General features: G+C 35.6%; 5 protein-coding genes across 9 annotated transcripts; 2 read left to right on the top strand and 3 right to left on the bottom strand.

Annotated features, from left to right (window-relative positions):
* Positions 1–575: 575 nt before the first annotated feature.
* Positions 576–2561, bottom strand: LOC102609020 (pentatricopeptide repeat-containing protein At5g38730). Its single transcript, XM_006482271.4, has one exon. It carries the CDS (start codon positions 2420–2422, stop codon positions 644–646), a length of 1779 nt encoding a protein of 592 aa, XP_006482334.1. The 5' UTR covers positions 2423–2561; the 3' UTR covers positions 576–643.
* Positions 2562–2612: 51 nt separating this feature from the next.
* LOC102608731 (uncharacterized) lies at positions 2613–6736 on the top strand. 3 transcript variants are annotated; one of them, XM_006482270.4, is made up of 8 exons: positions 2613–2837; positions 3626–3733; positions 3831–3974; positions 4321–4380; positions 4523–4672; positions 4996–5093; positions 5600–5810; positions 6312–6736. In XM_006482270.4, exons 1-8 carry the CDS (start codon positions 2759–2761, stop codon positions 6395–6397), a joined length of 936 nt encoding a protein of 311 aa, XP_006482333.1. In that variant the 5' UTR covers positions 2613–2758; the 3' UTR covers positions 6398–6736. The 3 variants fall into 3 exon arrangements, with proteins under 3 accessions (XP_006482333.1, XP_015387010.1, XP_052299451.1); XM_015531524.3 differs by having other exon boundaries at positions 4520–4672; XM_052443491.1 differs by lacking the exon at positions 4321–4380 and having other exon boundaries at positions 4520–4672.
* Positions 6737–8349: 1613 nt separating this feature from the next.
* On the bottom strand, positions 8350–9877 carry LOC102608436 (S-adenosylmethionine decarboxylase proenzyme). The gene has a single exon (XM_015531523.3). The coding sequence runs from the start codon at positions 9676–9678 to the stop codon at positions 8593–8595; it is 1086 nt and encodes a 361-aa protein (XP_015387009.2). The 5' UTR covers positions 9679–9877; the 3' UTR covers positions 8350–8592.
* A 2847-nt stretch (positions 9878–12724) lies between these two features.
* Positions 12725–17496, bottom strand: LOC102607554 (uncharacterized). 3 transcript variants are annotated; one of them, XM_006482269.4, is made up of 10 exons: positions 17281–17496; positions 16352–16601; positions 16022–16217; positions 15329–15499; positions 15135–15251; positions 14310–14507; positions 14154–14213; positions 13972–14070; positions 13193–13271; positions 12725–13100 (listed from the first exon to the last, which is right to left on the bottom strand). In XM_006482269.4, exons 2-10 carry the CDS (start codon positions 16501–16503, stop codon positions 13081–13083), a joined length of 1092 nt encoding a protein of 363 aa, XP_006482332.1. In that variant the 5' UTR covers positions 16504–16601; positions 17281–17496; the 3' UTR covers positions 12725–13080. The 3 variants fall into 3 exon arrangements, with proteins under 3 accessions (XP_006482332.1, XP_006482331.1, XP_006482329.1); XM_006482268.4 differs by having other exon boundaries at positions 12725–13271; positions 16352–16510; positions 17281–17495; XM_006482266.4 differs by having other exon boundaries at positions 12725–13271; positions 17281–17494.
* A 703-nt stretch (positions 17497–18199) lies between these two features.
* Positions 18200–21381, top strand: LOC102607258 (probable inactive ATP-dependent zinc metalloprotease FTSHI 3, chloroplastic). The gene is made up of 4 exons (XM_006482265.4): positions 18200–19573; positions 19750–20073; positions 20438–20738; positions 21019–21381. The coding sequence occupies exons 1-4, from the start codon at positions 18437–18439 to the stop codon at positions 21216–21218; spliced, it is 1962 nt and encodes a 653-aa protein (XP_006482328.1). The 5' UTR covers positions 18200–18436; the 3' UTR covers positions 21219–21381.
* The last annotated feature ends 946 nt before the right edge of the window (positions 21382–22327 follow it).

Below are 22327 nucleotides of genomic sequence, written 5' to 3'. Positions count from 1 at the left end.
GCTACCAAGTACCAAATTTTATGGAACAATATGACAAGAACAATATTGTCATGTTGTTGTATATACTAGTCTAATTTGTGAGGAAGTGATGAAAAGACATACAGCGAGATGGATTAGCTTATGCAATTAATAATAAACCCGAGGCCATCCCTAAATAAACTTTTGTTATTTTCACATGAAACAATAATACATTACAAAATAATAAATATGTAGATATGAAATTTGCCTCCCCAAAGTTCTATCTTTCAAATGACAAGTGTAAGGATCATCATAAAATCACATCTTGGAGGCTCAATCTAGACCAAATGAATTTGTCACCCAAGATAAATCCATCATTTAATCTAGTAGAAAACTCAATCCCTATGCAAGTCATTGTAATAATGACATCTTCCACAAGGTCGATTGCCAGAACCCTTCTCCTCCGCTAAGCTCCAATTGACCACAGACAAATGTACAGTGTCAATAAGTTTGACATCAACAAATATATGCCAAGATCAATGAATTGAGCTCAATTGAAGCTTTCCACCATGTGTGGGTTCAAATCCATCCATGTTATGATCCACTGAAATGAAAGCTTTCTGCCTTTTGATTGAATTCAAAACTTCAGCCTGTGACTTTAAGCATCTCCTAGTTTCCCTTGTGACTATGAATTCCTCAGCTGCATTTCCTTAAAAATATGTTTCGACATTAGGCCTCTGTCAACTACATGACTCCAAAAGAGATCTAAGATCTCATTGTCTTTGGCATAGGAAGCACTAAAAGATCTATAGATTTTTAGAGTTATCATCAACCTTCTCCTATACATATCATCTAAGATATCTGAACAAGCCTTGGGTTCTCCTGCTCTCCAGTAAGCATAAGCTAAACTAGTGTAAATAACACTATCTCCTAATATACCATTCCCTTGCATAAGATTGAACAATCTTTGAGCATAATCAACCTTTTCTTTTTTACAAAACCTCCTAATTAGTGCCCTGTACACTGAAACATCGACACAAAGGCCTCTACTTACAAATTCATCCAGAAGTTTTAATAATGCCTCCTCATTGTTTTTGTTGCAATAACCATCAACAAGCCACGAATATGAGCAATAACTTGGAGAAAACCCAGCATCAAGCATGCCAAATAAGATCTCTTTAGCAATGTCCATCTCCCTTGCCTTGCAGAATCCATGGATCAATGCCTTATACGTAAATTGGTCAAGCATCAATCCAGCCTCAAGCATCCTGTTTTTCACTTTCATTGCAGATGCTGTGTCCCCTATCTTGCAATAGGCATTAATCAGAGTGTTACACGTGACATTATCTGGTGCAATTTTCTTCTCGTTCATCTCATTCAAGAGCCTATTTGCATCCCTTATCCTGCCTTCTTTGCACAACTTCCTCAGAATCGAATTATAAGTAACAACCCCTGGATACACCCCTTTAGCAGCCATTACCTCTCTCAACCTCAATGCTTCTTCAAGATCATTCGCTCTGCAATACCCATCAATCAAAGTAGTATAAGTCACATGATTAGGAGTGGCTCCTTTAATATCCCTGAAAAGTCTCCTAGCCTCTCTCATTCTTCCCTCTCTACAAAACCCATGAATAAGAGAATTATACGTAACAATATCAGGACTGATCCCTTCTCTTTCCATCCTGTCTTGAACAGCCAATGCCTCATAATGCATTCCTTTTTTACAATACAAAGCAATCAATGTATTGTACGTGAAAAGATCAGCTCTCACATCCTTGAACTCCATTTCACACAGCAACTTCTCCACTTTATCAACATCACTAGACTTGCAACAAGCATGAATCAACACATTGTACAAGTGAATATTCGCAACAACCCCAAGCTGAACCATCTTCTTATACACTTTCCACACCATATCAGTCAATCTGTCTTTCGCCAATGAATTCAGCAGCACAGTACAGGCATGCAAATGAGGCATTAAATTATGAACCCGCATTTGATCAAACACCTGTAACCCATCTTGGGTCATTTTCAAATTTGCATAAAAAATCACCAGCCAGCTCAAAACATGAGAATTCCCATCTGGATCATCATGAATTTTCACTAACGCATTCAAAACTGAAGGAGTTGATAAAAAGTCTCTCAGAGCAATTTTCTCGAGCATGTTCTGTGCAGACTTGAAGTGTTTGTTTTTAGTTAGAATGTGAATCATTGTCCAATGAGATTGCAAAGAATGCTTATAATTGGGCACCGCAGATTCAGCCCATTTGAAGAATGCACATGAAAGAGAAGGAATGTGACAGCAATTATAGAGATTTAGAAGCACTTTGTGAATAGCAGTTGAGGTGAGACTTGAAGCTATGTTGGGATACAAGAGCTTGGCCCAGTGACCCTTTAGCACAATTGCACTAATGGTTTTAATGAATTTGGTGTCACTGTTTAACGCAACTAAGCTAGCTGCCATTTAAAGACAAACAAATTCATTCACTACAGTGGAGATGAAAGAGAGGACTTCTAACGTACTCCGTCGGGGACCCATCTGAAACCATTTTCATACTATATCATTTTTTTGTTTTATTAAAAATAAGGGGCCTAATGTTATTAACCCAAGTTTAAAAATAAAATTTTCGGGAAATAGGAACTTGAACCGGGTTCAAACGAAAACGCGGACCCAAGTTACACCCATCGAAACAAAAAGCCTGGCGCCCTAAGCAGTAACCACGGACGCTCCTTCCTCCAGCGCTGTCTGCACAGCAACTGTTAACGGAAACCCGAAACTTGAAACTAGAGAGAAACAGAGATGGGAAGCGCCGAGAAGAAGCAGAGGAAGAAGAAGCCTAATCTCAAGAAGAGAAAAAACTCTCAGCTTTCTGAAAGCGGTATGTTCTTTTGCTTAAATTTTTCTTTATTAAGTTCTTTGTTTTCTTTTGATTATAACTCTCTAAAGTGTTGATTTTTTTTCTTTTTTTGAAGCTGATTGAAAGCTATCTGGGTTTGTTTTGTTTCGACTTTTTGAATATAAAAATCTGTTCTTTTTTGGGTTTTAGGTTGCTAGCATTCATGGTATCTACATTATCCAGCTTGCTATTTTTTTCTTTTTGAGAAAAGGAAAAAAAAAATTCCTTTGGTGCATTTGGATATGGGGCTGAAAAGCTTAGTATAGACCTCACAAGTCAAAGCAAGTAGCTGGAATGAAAGGAATTAGAACAATTTGATTGGGCAAAATTATAGCGACCAATGATGAGAATGTCCTAGTTGTGAAATTGATTTGATATGTATGGTCATTGAATATGTTGAATGTTAGTGATCACGGCCAGTGTCTTATGATGAAGAATTTGTTTATGCAATAAATTCACTAATGGTTGAATAACACCAAAAAATCTTGTCACATTCTCTAAGGGATTCACTAATCGTTGAATAGCACCAATGATTTATGTTAATATTAGCTAGATGCCATTAATTTTTATTTATTTATTTATTTTTATAAATATCTTCATTTTTCATTTTTACTCATGAAGGAATGTACTCAAATGGACCAGAGTCATACAAGTATGCACTATGATCATTTGCTATAAGAGCCACATATGTTGGTTTATTGCCAAATGACAGTGCTTTTTCCTTTTTCTTTTCTTATTTTCTTTATTTATTTATTTTTGGTCGTTTTCAGATGAAAATTTGATTACAGTAAAAGAAGACAATGAACAGAATAAACCTTCTGGGAAGAAAAAGATAAAGAGGGAGAAAGGAAACAGTTTTGATGTTAGCGATGTCCAAGGTAAAATGGTTTAGACAACTTGTAAATTGCTTCAAAATGACTTTAGATATGTAATAAATATTCTGTTAATCGGGTCCTGTTTCTGTTGGTTCCATAGATAATTCTAATAAAGCAGCTAAAGAGAAGAAGAGAAACAAATCAAAGAAGAAATTAAGAAGAGAGGAGAAAAGTAATGCTACTCCCATCGATGAGGTGGGGGAGCATGGTGCTGAGGATGGAGATGATGCTGACAATTCTAATGGTATGTGATAAAATGAGCCCCATTTACTTTGGGGTTTTTTATTACTTTATGGTGTGTGGCATATTCAACTACTGTATATATTGTTGTGTCTGTATGCGCATGCCTGGGAACACCTTGTTCCCCCTGGTGGATATCTTTTTATTTCCAATGCAATTACCTTAAATGACTTATTTACTTGTATTTATTTGGTAGAGTATTCCTTCCTTTTCTTGAAAGTATGGTTGTCAGTCTCATCTAGTTCGATTGTGCAGTGAAATTTCTGAATGTTGTCTAGGCATCAGTCATACATTTTTCCTTTTTTGCTATCTTAACCTATGCATATTACTTTTGATTTTCTTTTATATAGAAAATTTGGTAGCAGGAGCAAGCCAAGTCAAAAAGGAGATTGAAAATCCTGGCAGGCCTGGTGAGAATACTAATAAGAGAAATAATTTTAAACCAGTGATACTCTTTGTTTGTTTTTGTTAGAATTAGAAAATGGCTTTGAATTGTCTTGTAGTTATGAAGATCTATGGAATTTCATCGAGTTATTCTTTTGGTTGTAGTAGGGAAGTCTAAGAAAGCTAGGAAAAAGAAAAAGAAGGATCGCGGTTCATTGATGAAAGATGAAGAGCTGGAGGAAAATACAAGAGACGCTGATGAGGATGATGTTTATATGATCTCTTCGGGGGATGAGGATTGCTCAAAAGGAATGAAAAGTAAGAAGCATTGAACTGGTGAATTTTTTGTTTTCAAGTGCCATGATTTTGTGCTCAACTCATTGATGCTCATATATGGTTATAGATAACACTCCAGAATTTTAGGAGTCTTTAAACATGCTGCACATACTTGCGAACCAGTAGTTTCTTTTAGTAAACAGTAGCTGCTGGAACTTGCTTAATTTAGTTTTATGACAACAGTTGACATGCATAAAATCAGTTTTTTTTTCCCCTGGCTTTTTCTCTGAGCATGTTATATCACTATATTTGATTGGTTTCATTCTTTTTTATTTGGTTTCTTATGGAGGACTTTTTGACTACAGAGTGGGTTACAGAATACCATCAAAGTAGACCAGGTTTGAAGGTGTCACAACAAAGAATTGATGAGTTTATTACTGCTCATGAAGCAAAACTTGAACAGGTAACATCCTTTTCTGTATCCCTATCAGTTACTGTTAACCGACATTGAGGTGGAATATTACTTGTCTCATTCAGTGCTTGCATCTTTGCCCTTGAGAATGGTTTTCCACATACTAAATTCAGATAATAAACATGAGGAAGATGCTTACTTATTTCGAAGCTCCTTTTCATCACTGTACCCGCATCGGTAGAATAAGCAGTGGAATATTTGTAACATGTGTTTATTTGAAGCTAAATAGATTAGCATATTTTAGCATTTTATTTTCTTATTTCCTTGTCTTGTTGAGGGAATTTTGTAGAAGTCTTCATACGCATATCTTGTGGTCAATGAGCATTGAGCATTATGCATTTTTATGTTTATTTGTAAACAGGTATTCTTAGATTTAGTCTGTATATTTACTTGAACGGAATTTATATGGTAATGCAACATCTTTATTTATTTATTTATTCTTTTAGTTCCTTATTGTTTTTCCTTAGATTCTCGTTAAACTGTTCTGGCACGTACAGGAAAGAAAAGAAAGAGAAGCTCGTGCAGCAGAAGGGGGTTGGACTGTTGTTGTACACCATAAAGGAAGGAAAAAGACCACAGATGCTGAGAGTGGAATTGCTGTGGGCTCCGTTGCTCAGGCTGCTGTAGAAGATAAGATGGCCAAAAAGAAGAAAAAAGACGTTGGTTTGGATTTCTACCGTTTCCAAAGAAGAGAAGCCAAGAGGAACGGTATAACAAAATCTTATAGACAGTTTATTGATTATTATTTTCTCTTTTCTTTTAGATGATTGTTTGCATAAATGCTAACCATGTTGGTCAGAAAATAAAACTATAACTTAGAATTCGGAATTCTATGGTTCATCACCAGTTAAGGTGATCTTTTCTGTTCTGCAGAATTGGAAAATTTACATAACATATTAAGAAATATTAACATGTCAATGAATGTACACTCTCATAAACACACTTGTTTCTTATAAAAAAGTATGCCTGGTAAATTAGCTGTAGTCTTTTGAAAGTGGAATTAACGCATCCGTTGACTGGTCTGAGGTCTTCTCCAGGTTTTATAGCCTGCTAATAGAGGCCAGACAGGAAAACATTGTTTGCCTATAATTAATCACACTTGAAACTTCTGCTTCCTACTGTTACCTCCAGGGTTGATTTCATCTGTGTTTCACTGGTCAAATCATATCAGCTCCTCAAACAAAACATTAATGCTTTTCTTTCTTGCAGAAATCATGCTGCTCCAAAGCAAATTTGAGCAGGATAGAAAGCGGATACAGCAATTAAGAGCTGCCAGGAAGTTTAAACCTTATTGAATGCTGCTGAGATATTATCAAGAGCCAGAAGCTGAAGCAGCTGTTTTTTCCCCCTCAATATTAACAATGTGGGGATTACAGGATTAACCACACGAAATTTTGAGTCCCGTTTTTCATTATTGTATTAATGAACAGTCTTGTTAATGAAAATGTACCATTTTTGAATGATTAGAATTTTGGAACTGAAGATTTTTTATTTCATTATTGAAAAAACGAGTTGTGATGTTTCACAAACCTGGTTGTTCATAGCGTTATGTATGAATTTCCCCATCGAACTAGTTAATAGAACTCGCTCATAACAAATGACAATCTTCGACGTAACTGTCGTGAATTGCCATTCTCTGGAGTTCCACATCTATTGTCTTTCGTTTCAAGAAAAAAAAAAAAAGTTCCATACCTATCGAACACCGGATAATGTTTGGTGATTGAGAAACGAAGCATTTTGCTAGTCATCAATCTGAACTTATGTGATTGGAACTTACTCGTTCATGGTTGGACTTTCATAAAACCAGGAACATATTTCCATCGTGTTACAGAAAAAAAAAAGGAAATATTTTATGGTTCGTTTATTTATCGGATTGAGGAATCGAAATCTATAATCAGAATAATTAACAGCGTTTATTTTACAAAAATAAAAAATATGAGACCCATCAATATTTGAAAATGGGGAATGAGAGATTTATTCCAGAGATCGACAATCAAAGATGGGGATATGAATCAACATCTTCTTTCCTGTGTAAATTTTGAAGCTAATACTGTTCCAGCATTTAAGGCAAGTGATTCATTGGCAAATGCGCGTGTTTACTTAAAAAAAAAAAAAAAGTCATAATGTTTATTGTACGATTAACTTATTACATCGCTGTAGACTGTAATTTGAAAAATACCGTAATCCATTGGTTTTTCAAACTCCCAGTTAACCATAAATAAGCATCAAGTTATTTTTTTTAATTTCATCCGTAAAATAAAAATAATTTTATTTTATCCACCACAGCAATATTAAATTAGCCCTAAATATATGTTTATGTATTTATTTCTCCCATGCAACCCACACGTAGCTACTCTAGACAGGCAAAACAAAGGCTACCCATACAGTAAATGTCTCTCAATCTACGAGAGAGGCACCCTATCGGCTATCGCTACCTGCTTAAAACAAAAGAAGCCTCCTCTAGCAAACTCTCTTCTCTTAGCATCGGTTTCCAGTTTTGACCAACAAAGTGGGCTTAAATTTTATTTTTTTCTGAGTTATTTTACTAATATTTTTCTTTCTTTTTTATTATTTCATCTTGTAAAGATGCAGCAACTATGAATTGACCATCCAGAAAATTTTTAATGCATTTGCAGAATTGCTGCATTTATTCTTCTTAGATGGGTCTTGAACGGGCCACCCCACCCACCCAGTCTTTTTTTGAGCGAGTAAAGGTAGAATAACAGCTTTAGAAAATCCAACGCATGCTGGCCACAATTTTCTTCCGACGCAAAACATGTGGTGTCTTTTTTGCTCAGTTTTGCCCTTTATTTATGTGGTCAAGTTTGGCAGCTTCATATCCTTCTGCTGCTGTCCAAAATCCAAATGGCTGTTGTGCACGCGTGCCTTTACCACGTTGTAAACCTGAATTGCGCAACACGACACGACACTAGACTTCTATTGTTACTGTTTGAGATTTTCATTATTTCCTCTCCAAAGAAGGCAATTATTATGTAAGACTTAAATAAGGACATCGCCACCACACGTCATTTATGGAGAAAATAACAGAAAAACACAAGTTATGGACACCAAAAGACTGGAAAACGGATTGACATCGCCACCGCATCGTATATGGAGAAAATAATAGAAACACACAAGTTGTGGACTCCAAAACACATGAAAAAGGATTGCAAGGTGTAAATAAGTTAGAACAAGCTCAACTCATGATGATAGTAACTCTTGAATTGACATGGTAAAGACAGACAAATTTATGATATAATAATATGACTCTTATTATAAAAGAAGATACTGGTTTAACATCTACATCTCCGGAAATCCAACATAACAGAAATCCAAAAACATAAGACCTTGTTCACAATAACAGGAAAAATGCAGCAAAACGGAAAGGTAAAGGCTGCTCAAGCCCTACCATTACATAACCCCACCACATTTTATTATATAAGCGAAGGATTAAAATGAAAAAAACAAACACGATATTATATCCGGGACACTATTTCCCTTCAACTTCCTCGTCCTTCTCGTCCTCGCTCCAACAGCATTTCAAGATTGACCTAGGAGATGTGGAGCAATCAGCCCTCGAAAAGCTGTAGTAGATCAGCGAACCATTATTACCGAGCTCTTCATATATCTTTTCTCCACAGGAATATCCCTTCAAGTCCAGCATGAAGGTGTCTCCATGTTCATCGCCAACAATGTCAGAATGCAGAGCAACAGAAAACTCAGCGGGTTTGAAGCAAGCAAGCACCCTCTCAAGCAAGGGAGTCAACTTCACAACCTCAAAATCATAACCCACAGCCTCAAAACTTGCATAACTGAAACCATCTTCAGGTGTGACGTGGATAGTAGATACTGCATCCCCTTCAATACTATTCATGGAGTAACCACAAGGGTCAAACTCAAAATCACAAATCTCAGATTTTGGAAGAATCTTTCTGATGCCAGAGTCCTCGGTCATCATAGCGGCTGAGCTTTCATTAGTTTTGTAGAAGACAGATGCCCTCTTTCTGTCCAAACCAGTCATGCACATCTCTAGAGTGTAAACTGGGTTTACATGGCTTCCTGCTTCAGCAGAGGCAGAGTAAACATGCCATCTCTTTGTGTTGTCAGGACTACCCATGACAAAAGCTGTGCTGTCCATACCAAACTTGCCAAAGTGTCCATCAAGGACAGCTACTTCCTCAGAGAAGCTACGGTGTGGAAATGGCTGAGCCCCAGCAAATATGAAGCTTCCACGAGTGTATCTCACAGATCGAACAGACAACGAGAGGGACTCAGCTAACTTGAGGATGGCAGGGATTGAAAGAAGCAGCTTGGTAGTCCCACAAGTTTTGATAATAACTTTGTAAGGGTACACAAAGAGGCTTGATTCTGAGAGGACATATGAATCAAGATGTTCATTTGACAACGAAGAAACAATTGTGCATTCCGCAGGTTTCAGTATTTCATCCAATTGATGTTTTGACAGAGAGCGGAGGCCCCTACCTCCAGGATCAGCAAAGACACCAGGCTCAAAAAAGGAAACTTCAAGCCTCTTTTCATAACCTTCAAATCCAATTGCAGAGACTGGCAAGGCCATCTTGCCTTACAGAAAACAAATGACAATTGCAAAGAGCAAAGAGGGCAGAACGAGAGAACGAGGGAAGTCGAAAAAGAAATAGGCCAAGTAAATTGCAGTATTAAGACGGCTAAAACTAAAAAAAATTAAAATTGCAGTAGTAGTGAGCTTTTTTTTGGGGGGGTATGGGACAAATTGGACGATCTCAGGATGGTTTGCGGACGCACTGCATAAACAAAAGAAATAATTAATGTCAAAAAGGCATTCATGTTATAACATACAGAAGGAATAAAATTTTATTACGAAATGAAACTCACGTTTGAGTATGCAGCTGATCTGAACTTCTTTATGCCACCGTGAGGTCGAACGTCTTCAATGCTGTAACCAAGAGGAGCTTCGTAGAATAAGGAACTACTGCTAGACTTCTTCTTACCACCTTTTGACTCCATTAGATCATTCAGCCTTGCTCCTGCAAGAACAATACTACCAGACATCAGCACCCTTATCAGAATAACAGATCTGAATCTGATACCCATGTCCAATCACAGGCAAAACAACTTGATGTAACCAAAGAACTTAAAAAGAATATATTTTCCTTCTTTTTTTTTTTAAATAAAAAACTACATAAAAGCATTTGCATATATGCAAGCATATGTATAATAACAAACCAAACAGCAAAGCAATGAAAACAATAGCACCAATCAAAGAAAATAACAATTTCTTGTGTAATTAACTAAAAGGAGAATAAGAAATCTCTAACAGAAGCTTAAAGACAAGTTCTTTAAGCAGGAACTTAATATTCAATAAACAATTATCTTCATACAAGGTATTGAAACGATGTTCACCAGAATCAATACCACAATCAAAATAATCTTATCTTAAAATACCAGACCAAACAAGTAAGGATCTATAAAGAAAGAAAACAAGAAAAGAAAAAACCACATCTGATAAAGAGAGAATTTTGTAGCAAAAAATCTGATAAAAATCCCATCTTTATTTCTCCAAAAACATCAAGCGCAATCGGATTCATCATTAAAAAGTTCTTCATCAAATCCCAACCAACACGACATACAGAGATTCATAGAACGATAAACTAATAAACAATACGATAAAATAAAGATCAAACGATAAGGGGAATCGATATACGTACAGATAATATAACGAAAACAAACCCACTAAACCAAGAAGCAAAACCCTCGATTCAGAGACCAAGAAAATAATAAAATTCCTTGAGGATTAAAGAAGGGTTGATTTTTCACTCTGTTTCACAAAACGAATTTCGATCTCCTTCCGTCCGTTTCGTTATCGCATGAACGAACTAGCGAGAGCTCTTTATATACTATTAGCTCTTTGAGAATGCCACGGCCTTTACATATAATTACGGTATTACCCTCTCTTCACATTTGTTATCCGCCGCACCTGAATTTCCTCGAAGACATCGATTGCTAGCCGCTAATTATGGCAAGCTTTTGCACCGCGTAATGACTCATGTGCCCTCCAAGAATTTGTGGACCAATTGAGTGGGATTCGTGTGTTTTTAATTTTGCGCGGCTGCCCTTTCTTTAGCCCGACTCTTCAGAGGTTTCAATGAGGGGTATTTTCGGTATATCATCGCAATTTTTTTTATTTTTTTATTTTTTTAATTGCATTACAAACTCCTTTTTTCTTTTTTTAGGAAAAAAATTGCATTACAAACTCTATATAAACTTAAAACGAAAAAAAGATATCGGAGCTCTTAAAGATTAATAAATTCTTAACAATTATCGTTATGATTCTTTGAACAGAAGTTTTTGAAGATAAGATCTTATTTTTATTAATTTTTTATTATGATCGTATTTTATTTTAATAATGTGAATGATGGATAATTACTATTCAAATTCGGCATTAAAGTGCTTAATTAACAAGGTTAATGTGCAGAAAATAAAATAAAAAGATTCCATAAGTAACGATGACGGTAATTGAAGTGGATGTCGGCGTGATTGGGATACAAGTCAATAAAACATATTTTCCTTATCAAAATGAAAACATATTTTCCTTTTAGACTAGCCGTCAAAAAGCACGTGGAGAATATTAATTTAAAATAGGAAAAAAATTACGATATAACAATAATAAGAATACAAGCATCTTCGCTTTGGCGCAATTATAGCCAATAGTTTGTTGCCAAGTATGAGGTCACTTATTTTTGGAAGGAAACCTGGCACACGTAATTTGGGCAATAGATGATAAGATTGGGATGCCCCCTGCAGATTTGAGTAGACCTATCACATAACGACACCACTATGTTCGCTGTGTCTTCTTGTCTTTTCCTATCTTTTTGTATTGTTTTGGTCAGTAAGCGGGGCCCACAGCACCTAAGTGGTCCTACTGACTAAGGTGACCCCTTTAAGAACCTATTCCAAGGTACAAAATGGCCTTGTTGCCCTTTCAAAGTTTTGTGGATTTTGTTTCAACTTTTAACATTGTCACTTATTTATAAAAATAATAAATATAAAATTATTTATTATTTCATTATATTATTATATAAATAAACATCATGTCATTCCAGATTAAACATTGAAATCTCTAGAATTATTCGTTTATTACTATATTGGGTAGTCACTTATTATTTCCTTATGCTGGTCAAATCAAGATTAATCACATTATATATTATTGTGCCAATCAAAGTTAGTCATATTATATGTTTCTGATAGATACAAGTGAATTTGTAAGTTTATATATATAAAGAAAAATGCTCCCTGGCAATGTTACATACAGGTATTGGATTTTATGTTTATGATGTTCTTCTTACCCTAAAGTTCTACTATTGGAAGCCTTTTAAGATGCTGCTGTCACAAAGTTGACTGGTTTTGTAATCGAGTATTTTAGTAGTATTAAGTAGGCATAATTAGGCATAAAAAAAAACATTCATATTAAACAAGCAATGTACACAGGTACCCCCCTAAAGTTATCTTTTGAGAGCTACGTCTTGTCGATAATAGAATCTCATGAGCTGTTTGGCATAAAACTTGTTGCCCTGTTTGCCCACCATCATTTTGGACAAATAAAGAAACAAACCGCCACTACAACCTTTCTTTAAGTGATTTTATTTGATTAATCAATCCGAAATAAAAGTGACTTTACAAAAGAACACTTACAAAGCTTGAAACTTGAAATCCTAAATCAAGATTGAGCAGAAATGCCTATAATATCAGAAGAAATTTTGGTTGAAAATTCTCTACCTAATCAAGAATTACTAACCTAGACCGAAATTCTCAAATCAGTCCTTGACCTAATCAAGAAATTTCTGACAACTACCAAAAATTAGGATTGAAAAATCTCTGTACAGACATCTATAATTTCATTGACATTTTAAAGCATTCCATCAACCAAGGACCTATTTTCATTCAGTCCCTGGCTCAAGTCAGTCATTAGACTCACATTTCTTCAAGCATTATTGCAGCCACCTAGACAAAAGAATGAAAAGAATTGGTGTTTAAAATTGATCAGTCATCTTAGCTTCCTCAATCCTCCTGCATGTCTTGCTGTTTCACCTTACCATTAGTTTCTGCAGATTGAACAACCTTTTTGTTCTGCTTTTCGTAAAGGCTCTTCAGTTCCTCCAATCGCTTGGATACCTAACAATCAACCAGTACATTGATTTCAGACCAACACATAATTTAACATGAACTACTAATAAACAGTCATGCATTGGAAAGTTACATAGGCTAGAAGCCGCTCTTCAAACAGTATGACTCCTTTCCCATGCGCTAAAGCTCTACGAACTATTTAGATTAAGGATCACCCAACACAACCCAAAAGAGAAAAATAAAAGCAGCCTAATTTACCAGTCACCAAAAAATGGAAAAGCAAATGGTAGTTTTTTTCACCCCAAATTGCTGCTTCAACCAGTTACCTTCCGTGAGAAATTCAGACAGAAACAATGGCCAGACAAACAATACCAAAGATTCTTAAGGTTGCGGTGCAAATGTCATGAGAATGAATACTTTTAACAGGAACAAACATAGCTTCTGAACATGAATTCAAAGGACATAATATCTTTACATTCCTAGAAATGAACATACTAAAAATCTGAATATATATTATTTATGTCCGTCAGCAACCAGAAAATTCCCAAATTCATATTTTTTGTCAAAATGGAAAATATTACAAGTATCAAAAAATCTTATAATTTTGTATCCACCCTTTCCTTATGATCAAAGTTCACAACACGATAAAAAAGATGTAATGCATGTATAGCAATTAAATGAGATGTTTCTGCACATCAGCATTGGCATAGATACAAGGAGGAAATGGGAAGAGAGCAAGAGAGAGAACCTTGATTGAGTAAGCCACAGGTAATAGCTTATCCGGGTCCATTGCATCCTCAGGGAAGTTGCGCAAAGCATGTATGAGCTTCTCAAACGGTAACTTAATCTGAAAATGATTTAAATACCATGTGTAAGCAAAATATACTGTAATTCCAATCTCAAGTAGAGTTTAGGTCCTGAGATACTCACCAAGTCATCATGGCAATATGTCAACAGGGCTAAGCCAACTTTAAAAACAATCTTAACACCCTGTTAAAAGATGATTATATATATACATTAATTCCAACTTGTGGACCAACAGACAGAAGCTTCGAAAGAAAGAAACTGAAAAAATCATTCACCGACCTCAAAGAGAAAGACATCCCATATTCGAAGAGCCAAATGGAATGGGAAAGAGTATGAGAAAACAGTTATGAACCACTGACTTGCATACATGCTAGGATTTATCATTTCTTTAGTAAAATGCTCTCCAAGCTTTGGCAATTGCTCCTTCACTAAGTGGTCAAACTGAAACAAGTACTGCTGTACAAGAGGTAGTCCTACCTATTTCATGAGCACAAAAAACAACAGCTCTCAGAAAACAGATATGAGATATCACTTCATCTGAGATATAAAACAACAGATGCTGCTATGAAATAATCATAAAGCATAGATGGGTCAATCACCAGCAGCAGTTCCTCTACAGGTGGTTCTCAATGTCAAAAATGAAGGAAACAGAGGTGAAAAAAAAAAAAAAACAGAGAGAGGGGAGAGAGAGTGAGGGAGGGAGAGAGAAACTCCATATAGAAATAAAATTCAGTACAACCAGGACAGAGTAACAAGATCACAGATCTAGACCTTGATGAACTCAAAGTACCACCCACATCATGGAAACAAGAAACCGCCTACACATGCTGAAGGGAGACCTATAATGCATTAGACAGTGAATGCTTTACAGAGTAAGCTCAGGACCTTCAAGGATTCTCCTCTTGCACTACTTTCTAATGCAGCAAGGGTGACAGCAAGGTGCAGATCTTAATAAGAAACTTTAAAGTACCTCAGTAATCAAAATCTGAACAATGAATAAACAATGACTATAAAGTCTTGTTTCATCTAAACATGTAACAAGTGCTTTCAGTTGATTCAAACCCTTAAAATTATTTCAAGAATTTCTCAAAAACAAAGAATTACCTGATACAATCCTTCCATTGGAGCGTGGACAGCCCCTTTCAGTAATGCAACCATTAACCAAAATGCATCCTCTTCACTCATGTAGAGCAGCAAAAGACCAGCTAGAAAACCCATTCCCTGCATTACCAACATTACCAAAATCAATATCTGAAACAAAGCAGATACATGAATCCTTAAATATATAAAAGTTCAACCTGAACATAACCAACATCTCTGTCATAGACGGAATAAGCCTTCAAAACATTGTAAAGGGATCTTTGACCAGGTCCATGTCTCTGCTGGAAGAAAACATGAGAAGGGAAGGTACGAGAAATATCCCGAATTATATCTAGTTCTGAAGTTGATGTCTCATATATTAACAGTTGCTGCAAGAAAAACAATTTCCATCAACCAAATATTGATTAGAATCTATGCGAATGCACATGTAAGAGTACAAAGGAATATGAAAACTATGGTTAATATTCACTAGGTCTACGAACAAAAAGCAGAATAGTTCTTAATAGCACAACAACTTAGCCGGCCAAGGTTTCAGGCAGCTATACATCCATCAAGAACAAACCTAAGCATTTTCTAGGAGAAAAACCAAGTTGATATTAAAGATGCTCAATGAAATCCATTCAACTATCCAACATGATATAAATGAAAAGGACAGATGGAAAGAATAAAAATAAGGAAAAAGAAAGCACTCAATGATAAAAAAAATGATAAGTTGTTTGAGAAGCTGAGAGTAAGGCATCAGTATTCCTTCACTAGAAGTTGAACATTATTCATAAACATATAAAGATAAGGAAAGCAAATGCTATAGCAGATACGAATTAATAAATCATCTAATGAAAAGTAAGGACAGTCTTGAAGGCAATATCAAGATAAAAAAAGAAAAGCAGTACCTCATAAACTCCAGGGTTCATGAGCAAAAGATCTCGACTTCCAGAGATCAACTGCCAAACCAGACCCCTTAAACAATCAGGAATACCTTTCCTTATACGCCTTTTAACCACATGAGGTTTTCTTCTAACATAATGCTTCCAATCACTTCCTCCAACCCCAATCATCTTTCTCCATTTTCGAACCCTTCTTTCCTCCCTGAAAAAAATTTGATATTCATCACAAATCATCAATATTATATTATCAGCAGTGAAGAAACAAAGATTGCAGTCAATTCAAGATCATCCCAACCAAGAACAAATTCTGAACTTATTACTAAGGAGGAAGTATACCTTTCAAATTGAATGGCTGACCTGCTCTTGATTACACCTTCATGAGGACTACCATGTTCCTGCTTTACAAAACCAAATCTGTCCACTGGTCTTGGTGAAGGAACCGGCCCAGGTTCGCAGTCATCTATTCTTCTCTTTTCCATTCCACTCATCAACAAGCTATAGCATCCCAAAAGGCAAACAATGTAACTTCTGTTTACTTAACATATTGACCCACTAACCAAAGTTTGATCACATACACAATCAATATCTGAAAGGAAAGAAATGAAATCATGATATTGTCTGTGAAATTACGCAACGACCACAATCAAAACATTCGCAAACACTCTTAAGCATACGACTTAGTTGGAATGGTGAACACATCCAATGCAGACAATCAAACAAGCAGATCAGTAACAACTCATTTCATCAGCCAACGGAAATTAAAATGCAGTGACACTATAGAATTACAACAAAATAATCGTTTGGAGCAAATGCAGGAAACAGAAAACAACACCAGATGCCAATATCCGAAATGAAAGGTGCTGAAATTATGCTATGACATGACAACACAACCAAAAATTTTCATCCCTTGAGCAACTTCTTCCGAGGCAACCTCAGCATTGGAGCACAAACAAAACGCTCTTTACAAATGACAAATTTAGCTTAAAAAAAATCTAACATATAAGGAAAAACCTAAAACATCAAATATTGAAGAAAGTAAAGCAAGAGGAACACCATGAAACTGAAAAGTGCAAGTGAGAAAAAGGAAAAAAGAAGAAAGAAAAAAAAAAAACCACCAATTTTGTTGCATCAATAACAAATGGGTCGTTCCTTAATTCAATTGAGATTATTGTGAATTGGAAAATGAATAAAATCAGATTAAATCAATAATCCATGTGCAAAAAAAAAAAAAAAAAAAAATTCGCCAGATAAACAAGAAAACGAACCTGGGATTTTGGAGTTATGAGCAAATGAACGATGGGTCTCTCTTCTATTGATCAAAATATCTATATTTTCTTATTAGTTTTTATTATTTTAAGCAAAAATGAATCTAAGAATGGTAATATTTGAATAACTCCAAACCAATAGGAGAGCTAAGCACATTCATATACGAAAAGTGCATGATCAGATCAATTCATCTGCACTGACCGGTTGTTGAAATTGACAAAACATTTTCTCGAAAATATTTTTTTTAAAAAAAAGAACTTTATATATATATTTATTTATATATATGGACTAAAGTCATAATTTGTGCGACTTTAATACACACACACATGCCGTTTTTTATTATTTGTTTTTTTGGGGTAAATATATTTTTTAGGTAGCAGCTAAAAGAAATTAGTAACGGATTACAGAGCTGTCAGAGCATTTCTTAACCCCAAACAAAACCCTCTCTAAAACTAACACGGAATTGAGTAATATATTTTCTAAATATTTTTTAAAAATTGAACTAAAATTATGAATTTGATAATCATAATTACATGATAACTTTGATAGCAAAATTACTTGTATTGTGGCGAATATTTTGGTTGTTTTGAAGTTAAGCAACAAGCGATTAAAATAAATACTTGAGTAGGTAAAATATATATATATATATATATATATATTTGAGTCAAATTGTACTTTGATCATTTCATGTTGCAAAGCTTAAGGAATAGAAATAATTCAAGCGTAATTACAAGTTTAGTAATATTTGCAATTCTTAAATATAAAATCAACGGTCATTGATAATGCACGTGAAATGAAACTCTCAATTATTTGCTCTTGTGCTACGGTGCACCCAACCTACTACCCAGTGATAACTTGCCACGTGGAAACCTCTACGCTGCGTATCGATTGTGTCAAACTTATCTTGTTTCTTCCCTTCACCCGCGACTAAACTGAAACTCAACTCAACTTCTTATAGTTTCCATGTTCATAATCATCAGCTGACAGCAAAGCAGGTAATACCATCGTTGTCCTTTCAACCAAAAAAAAAAAAAAAATCATTTTCAGAGCTCCTTCACGGCCTTCGACATTTCAATCACTAATCACTAATGGCTGTTCTTGAATGTTGTTGATGTATATACGCACACAGTTCATAGCTATTGTTAAATAAGAAAGATGAGTTCTTTTTCTGTTGTTTGCAATAGTGGGTTCTTGGCAACTCAGCATAACTTAGGTGTTTATAGTGGAAAAATCAAGTCTTTGCGGAGATATTCTTACAGTAGTCATACTTCATTTTGCTTTCCTTCAGTGGGATTTTATAATTGTTGCAAAAGTTCACAATGCTTGTTAGGTTGTAACAATAGGTTTAGGAGGTTTCTCAATGGTGGAATAGTTGGAGCTCCCTTGTTGAGCTTTAGTGTTTGTTGTAAGTCTCGAAATGGGGCGTCTTGTAGTAGTGAAATTAGGCCGGTAATGAGTGGAAACAGTGGGGATAAAGAAACCCATTTGGGGAAAAGAGGTAATGGGAAGTTGAGAAGGCGGTCTTCATTAAGATTGCGTCCACGGTTGCGGTTATTAGCACTGAGATTGAAGAGGGTTTCGTTGAGGTCAGTGTTGAATGATGTTGTGATGTTCTTGAGGAAGAATATAAGGAGGGTGACTTTGTCCACTTTGATATCCTTTGTATTGGGGATGTGCTATTTATTCCTGAAATTGACAGCATCACCATCGACAAAGGTTGTTCCATACTCGGACTTGATAACAAGCCTTCAGAGTGGCTCTGTTACAAAAGTTTTACTTGAGGAAGGGTCTCGTCGTATATATTATAACACGAATTTGCAGGGCCCTGATACTCAGATTGCAGAAGAAAAATCACCTGTAGTAAGTGAGCCAGTTGAGAATGTAGAAGTAAATCAACCAGTTCAGGATGTAGCCAATACAGTTGCCAAAAACAGTGGTGCAAGAACAGGTCAGGCAGTGAATGTATGGAAGAAATTCTCAAGGAGTCAGTCTTCTATTCCAGAGTGGCAATTTTCCACCAGGAAAATAGATCATGATGAGAAATTTCTTCTTAGTTTGATGAGGGAAAAGGGAATAACATATAGCTCAGCTCCTCAATCTCCATTGGCATCGATGAGAAATATTTTAATAACCGTGATATCTTTGTGGATTCCCTTGTCTCCTTTAATGTGGCTTCTTTATCGTCAGCTTTCTGCTGCTAATAGCCCAGCCAAAAAGCGCCGGCCTAACAAACAGATGGTTGGCTTTGATGATGTGGAGGGTGTTGATGCTGCTAAGGTTGAGCTCATGGAGGTATGCATCTAATCCTTCAAAACTGCATCAAATAATATAAGTTTGTGTCCTTTGTTTATATTGCTTGAAAGTATCTTAGGATCTCATTTAGGTTTTAGCCCATGTTCACTTACTCTATCATGATTAACCAAGTAATTTTCTTCCATTTCTGTGTATTGACATACTCTTGTTTATAGATAGTTTCATGTCTTCAAGGAGCTATAAACTACAAAAAATTAGGAGCAAAATTACCTCGAGGTGTATTGCTTGTGGGTCCCCCTGGAACTGGGAAAACATTGCTTGCCCGTGCAGTGGCCGGTGAAGCAGGAGTGCCGTTTTTTACTGTTTCTGCCAGTGAATTTGTGGAGTTATTTGTTGGAAGAGGGGCAGCTCGCATTAGAGACCTCTTTAGTGCAGCACGAAAATGTGCACCAGCAATAATATTCATTGATGAACTTGACGCAGTTGGAGGAAAGCGTGGTAGAAGTTTCAATGATGAACGTGATCAAACACTAAATCAGGTTATCTAATTCGATTTCTTACATATTGCATTAATTTAACTGATTTTGATTGAATTTTGACAAGTCACTTTTCACATTACAAGTATGCTTCGTAATCCAGAAAATAGTAATCAATTATTAGATAATGTTGAGTCATTGCAAAACTTACTCAGTTAAATCTAACTCCACCATTTACTTCTTAAGCCTTGCTTCTTTCTTAGGAAACCTTTTAATCTAGAGGTTATCTGGTTTTAGATTAAATATTTTGTCATACCTAATTCCGTAGAAATTTGATCTACTTATGCATGATTCTGAATTTTATGTTTCCTCATGGTCTCAATAGCAATGTCCTTTAATCTAAAAAAAATTATTTTCTGCCTTTCAGTTGCTGACAGAAATGGATGGATTTGAGTCAGATGCAAAAGTGGTTGTTATTGCAGCAACTAACAGGCCAGAAGCATTGGATCCAGCCCTATGTCGCCCTGGTCGCTTCTCTAGAAAAGTGCTTGTAGGAGAACCTGATGAGGAAGGAAGAAGAAAGATCTTGGCTGTACATTTGAGAGGAATTCCTCTAGAAGAAGATACACAGCTTATCTGCGATCTAGTTGCTTCTCTGACCCCTGGCTTTGTGGGTGCTGATCTAGCAAATATTGTTAATGAAGCTGCTTTGCTTGCTGCTCGTGGAGGTGAGTTTGAAGTATATAGTATGTTCAAATTGCTACCTGCTCTATTTCTACCTACAAATTGCATTTAATATCTCCTGCACATGGTAGTCTTTAATCTTCCGGAACAAATATGACCATCCTTTTGTGACAATTTTCTTCATGTAGTTTCCATAGAGTTGTCTTTCCATTCTTTTCTATTACAATTGTTTTGTAAAACACAACAATCTTTTTACTGAAATTCCTAATGAAGATTAAAACTGTGACCTACTAAATGTAACATAATATCTTTTGAATGTTGCAGGCAGTGAAACTGTGACAAGGGAAAATATAATGGAAGCTATAGAAAGAGCAAAGTTTGGAATCAATGATAGACAGCAGCGGCCGAATACAATAAGCAAAGAGCTTGGAAAGCTCTTCCCATGGATGCCATCTCTCATGGGAAGAAATGACACAAAACAAGATGGTTTGCAAGGGCCCATGGGCTATCAAACTCTAAGCTGATGTGTGCTTCTTCTTCCTCCTTTTTTTCCCCCCACAATCATTGACACACAATTCTTAAGGTTTTTCACAGATCTGAATGTATAAGAAATTTTGTTTCTGTTTATAATCTTTTTGCTCAAAAGTGATATACCAATTGAATTCAGTAAGATTATCAGATTTAATACTTTAGTTATCCTTATTTAGTCTCTTCAGTTAATGATCATAAAATACAAATAATGGAAGCAAGCCATCATTTCATGCCAATATATCTTTTGGGGTGTTGTTGGTCTACCACTCTGTGCAAGCCGGCCCAAAAATGAATTTGGTTTCATTCTACATAGTTCACCACAGGGAGCCCAAAATAACTATGCGAATAGACCTTATTGGGTAATTGAGAGGCTCTCGAGTCTCGTCTGAAGGTTGCAAAATGACGAACTGGCAAAAGTACACCGAACTTGAAGTTTTACATTTTGAGTATGAATGATTGTATTTAGTATATCCGTTCGATTCTCTTCCATTTTGGAAGGCGGCGAGCGAGAATACTTACCAATTAATGCTTACAAACTATTCACCCACTCATATTTGACAACTAATGATCTCATTCCATTACAGTTCTAGATCAAAAAAGTCAATGCACCTGCAATCTGAACAGACACTTAGCCATTTTTTTTTTCTGGTTATTTTGTTTTTTGGTTTTTGTTGAAAATCATTTGCCTTGTTTGATTCAGTTTGATACATTTCACAAGCTTTTAAGGCTTCACCAAGTGGTTTCAAGTAATTTTATTTAGCTGACGATCCACGTCTAAATCTTTGGAGAAGGCAAGGACTAAACCTTAATTTGGACTAAAATACAATACTAGAAAATTTTAGATACATATGATAAAGAATTTTCAGTTTAAAATGACTAAGAAGCTTAAACTCGTAGCAGTTACTCAATATTAGTATTAAATCTAATGAATATTGGATAAGTTTAGGATTCAATATAGAATTAAAGTCAAGTCATAACCTCAAAGTGAATCAAATTGATAAGTAGTGAAATGAAGATGGATATATATATTCTACTAAGAAAGAAAAAAAAAGAAACTAATATGTATTTAATTAATTGAAATAAGGATGAACACGCAAGACCT

The sequence above is a fragment of the Citrus sinensis genome, chromosome 6 (assembly GCF_022201045.2).
Source record: "Citrus sinensis cultivar Valencia sweet orange chromosome 6, DVS_A1.0, whole genome shotgun sequence".
In the NCBI taxonomy this organism is placed as follows: Eukaryota; Viridiplantae; Streptophyta; class Magnoliopsida; order Sapindales; family Rutaceae; genus Citrus; species Citrus sinensis.
Note: the sequence above shows the minus strand (reverse complement) of the source record. Positions and strands in the feature narration are given on the sequence as shown.

Coding starts and splice junctions, on each gene's coding strand:
- LOC102609020 (XM_006482271.4), bottom strand. CDS start 2,422: ATGGCAGCTAGCTTAGTTGCGTTAAACAGTGACACCAAATTCATTAAA.
- LOC102608731 (XM_015531524.3), top strand. CDS start 2,759: ATGGGAAGCGCCGAGAAGAAGCAGAGGAAGAAGAAGCCTAATCTCAAG. Junction 2,838..3,625: donor CTCTCAGCTTTCTGAAAGCG/GTATGTTCTTTT, acceptor GGTCGTTTTCAG/ATGAAAATTTGATTACAGTA. Junction 4,673..4,995: donor TTGCTCAAAAGGAATGAAAA/GTAAGAAGCATT, acceptor TTTTGACTACAG/AGTGGGTTACAGAATACCAT.
- LOC102608436 (XM_015531523.3), bottom strand. CDS start 9,678: ATGGCCTTGCCAGTCTCTGCAATTGGATTTGAAGGTTATGAAAAGAGG.
- LOC102607554 (XM_006482268.4), bottom strand. CDS start 16,503: ATGAGTGGAATGGAAAAGAGAAGAATAGATGACTGCGAACCTGGGCCG. Junction 16,218..16,351: donor TCAGCCATTCAATTTGAAAG/GTATACTTCCTC, acceptor AATTTTTTTCAG/GGAGGAAAGAAGGGTTCGAA. Junction 15,500..16,021: donor TGAACCCTGGAGTTTATGAG/GTACTGCTTTTC, acceptor TTTTTCTTGCAG/CAACTGTTAATATATGAGAC.
- LOC102607258 (XM_006482265.4), top strand. CDS start 18,437: ATGAGTTCTTTTTCTGTTGTTTGCAATAGTGGGTTCTTGGCAACTCAG. Junction 19,574..19,749: donor CTAAGGTTGAGCTCATGGAG/GTATGCATCTAA, acceptor TCTTGTTTATAG/ATAGTTTCATGTCTTCAAGG. Junction 20,074..20,437: donor GTGATCAAACACTAAATCAG/GTTATCTAATTC, acceptor TCTGCCTTTCAG/TTGCTGACAGAAATGGATGG.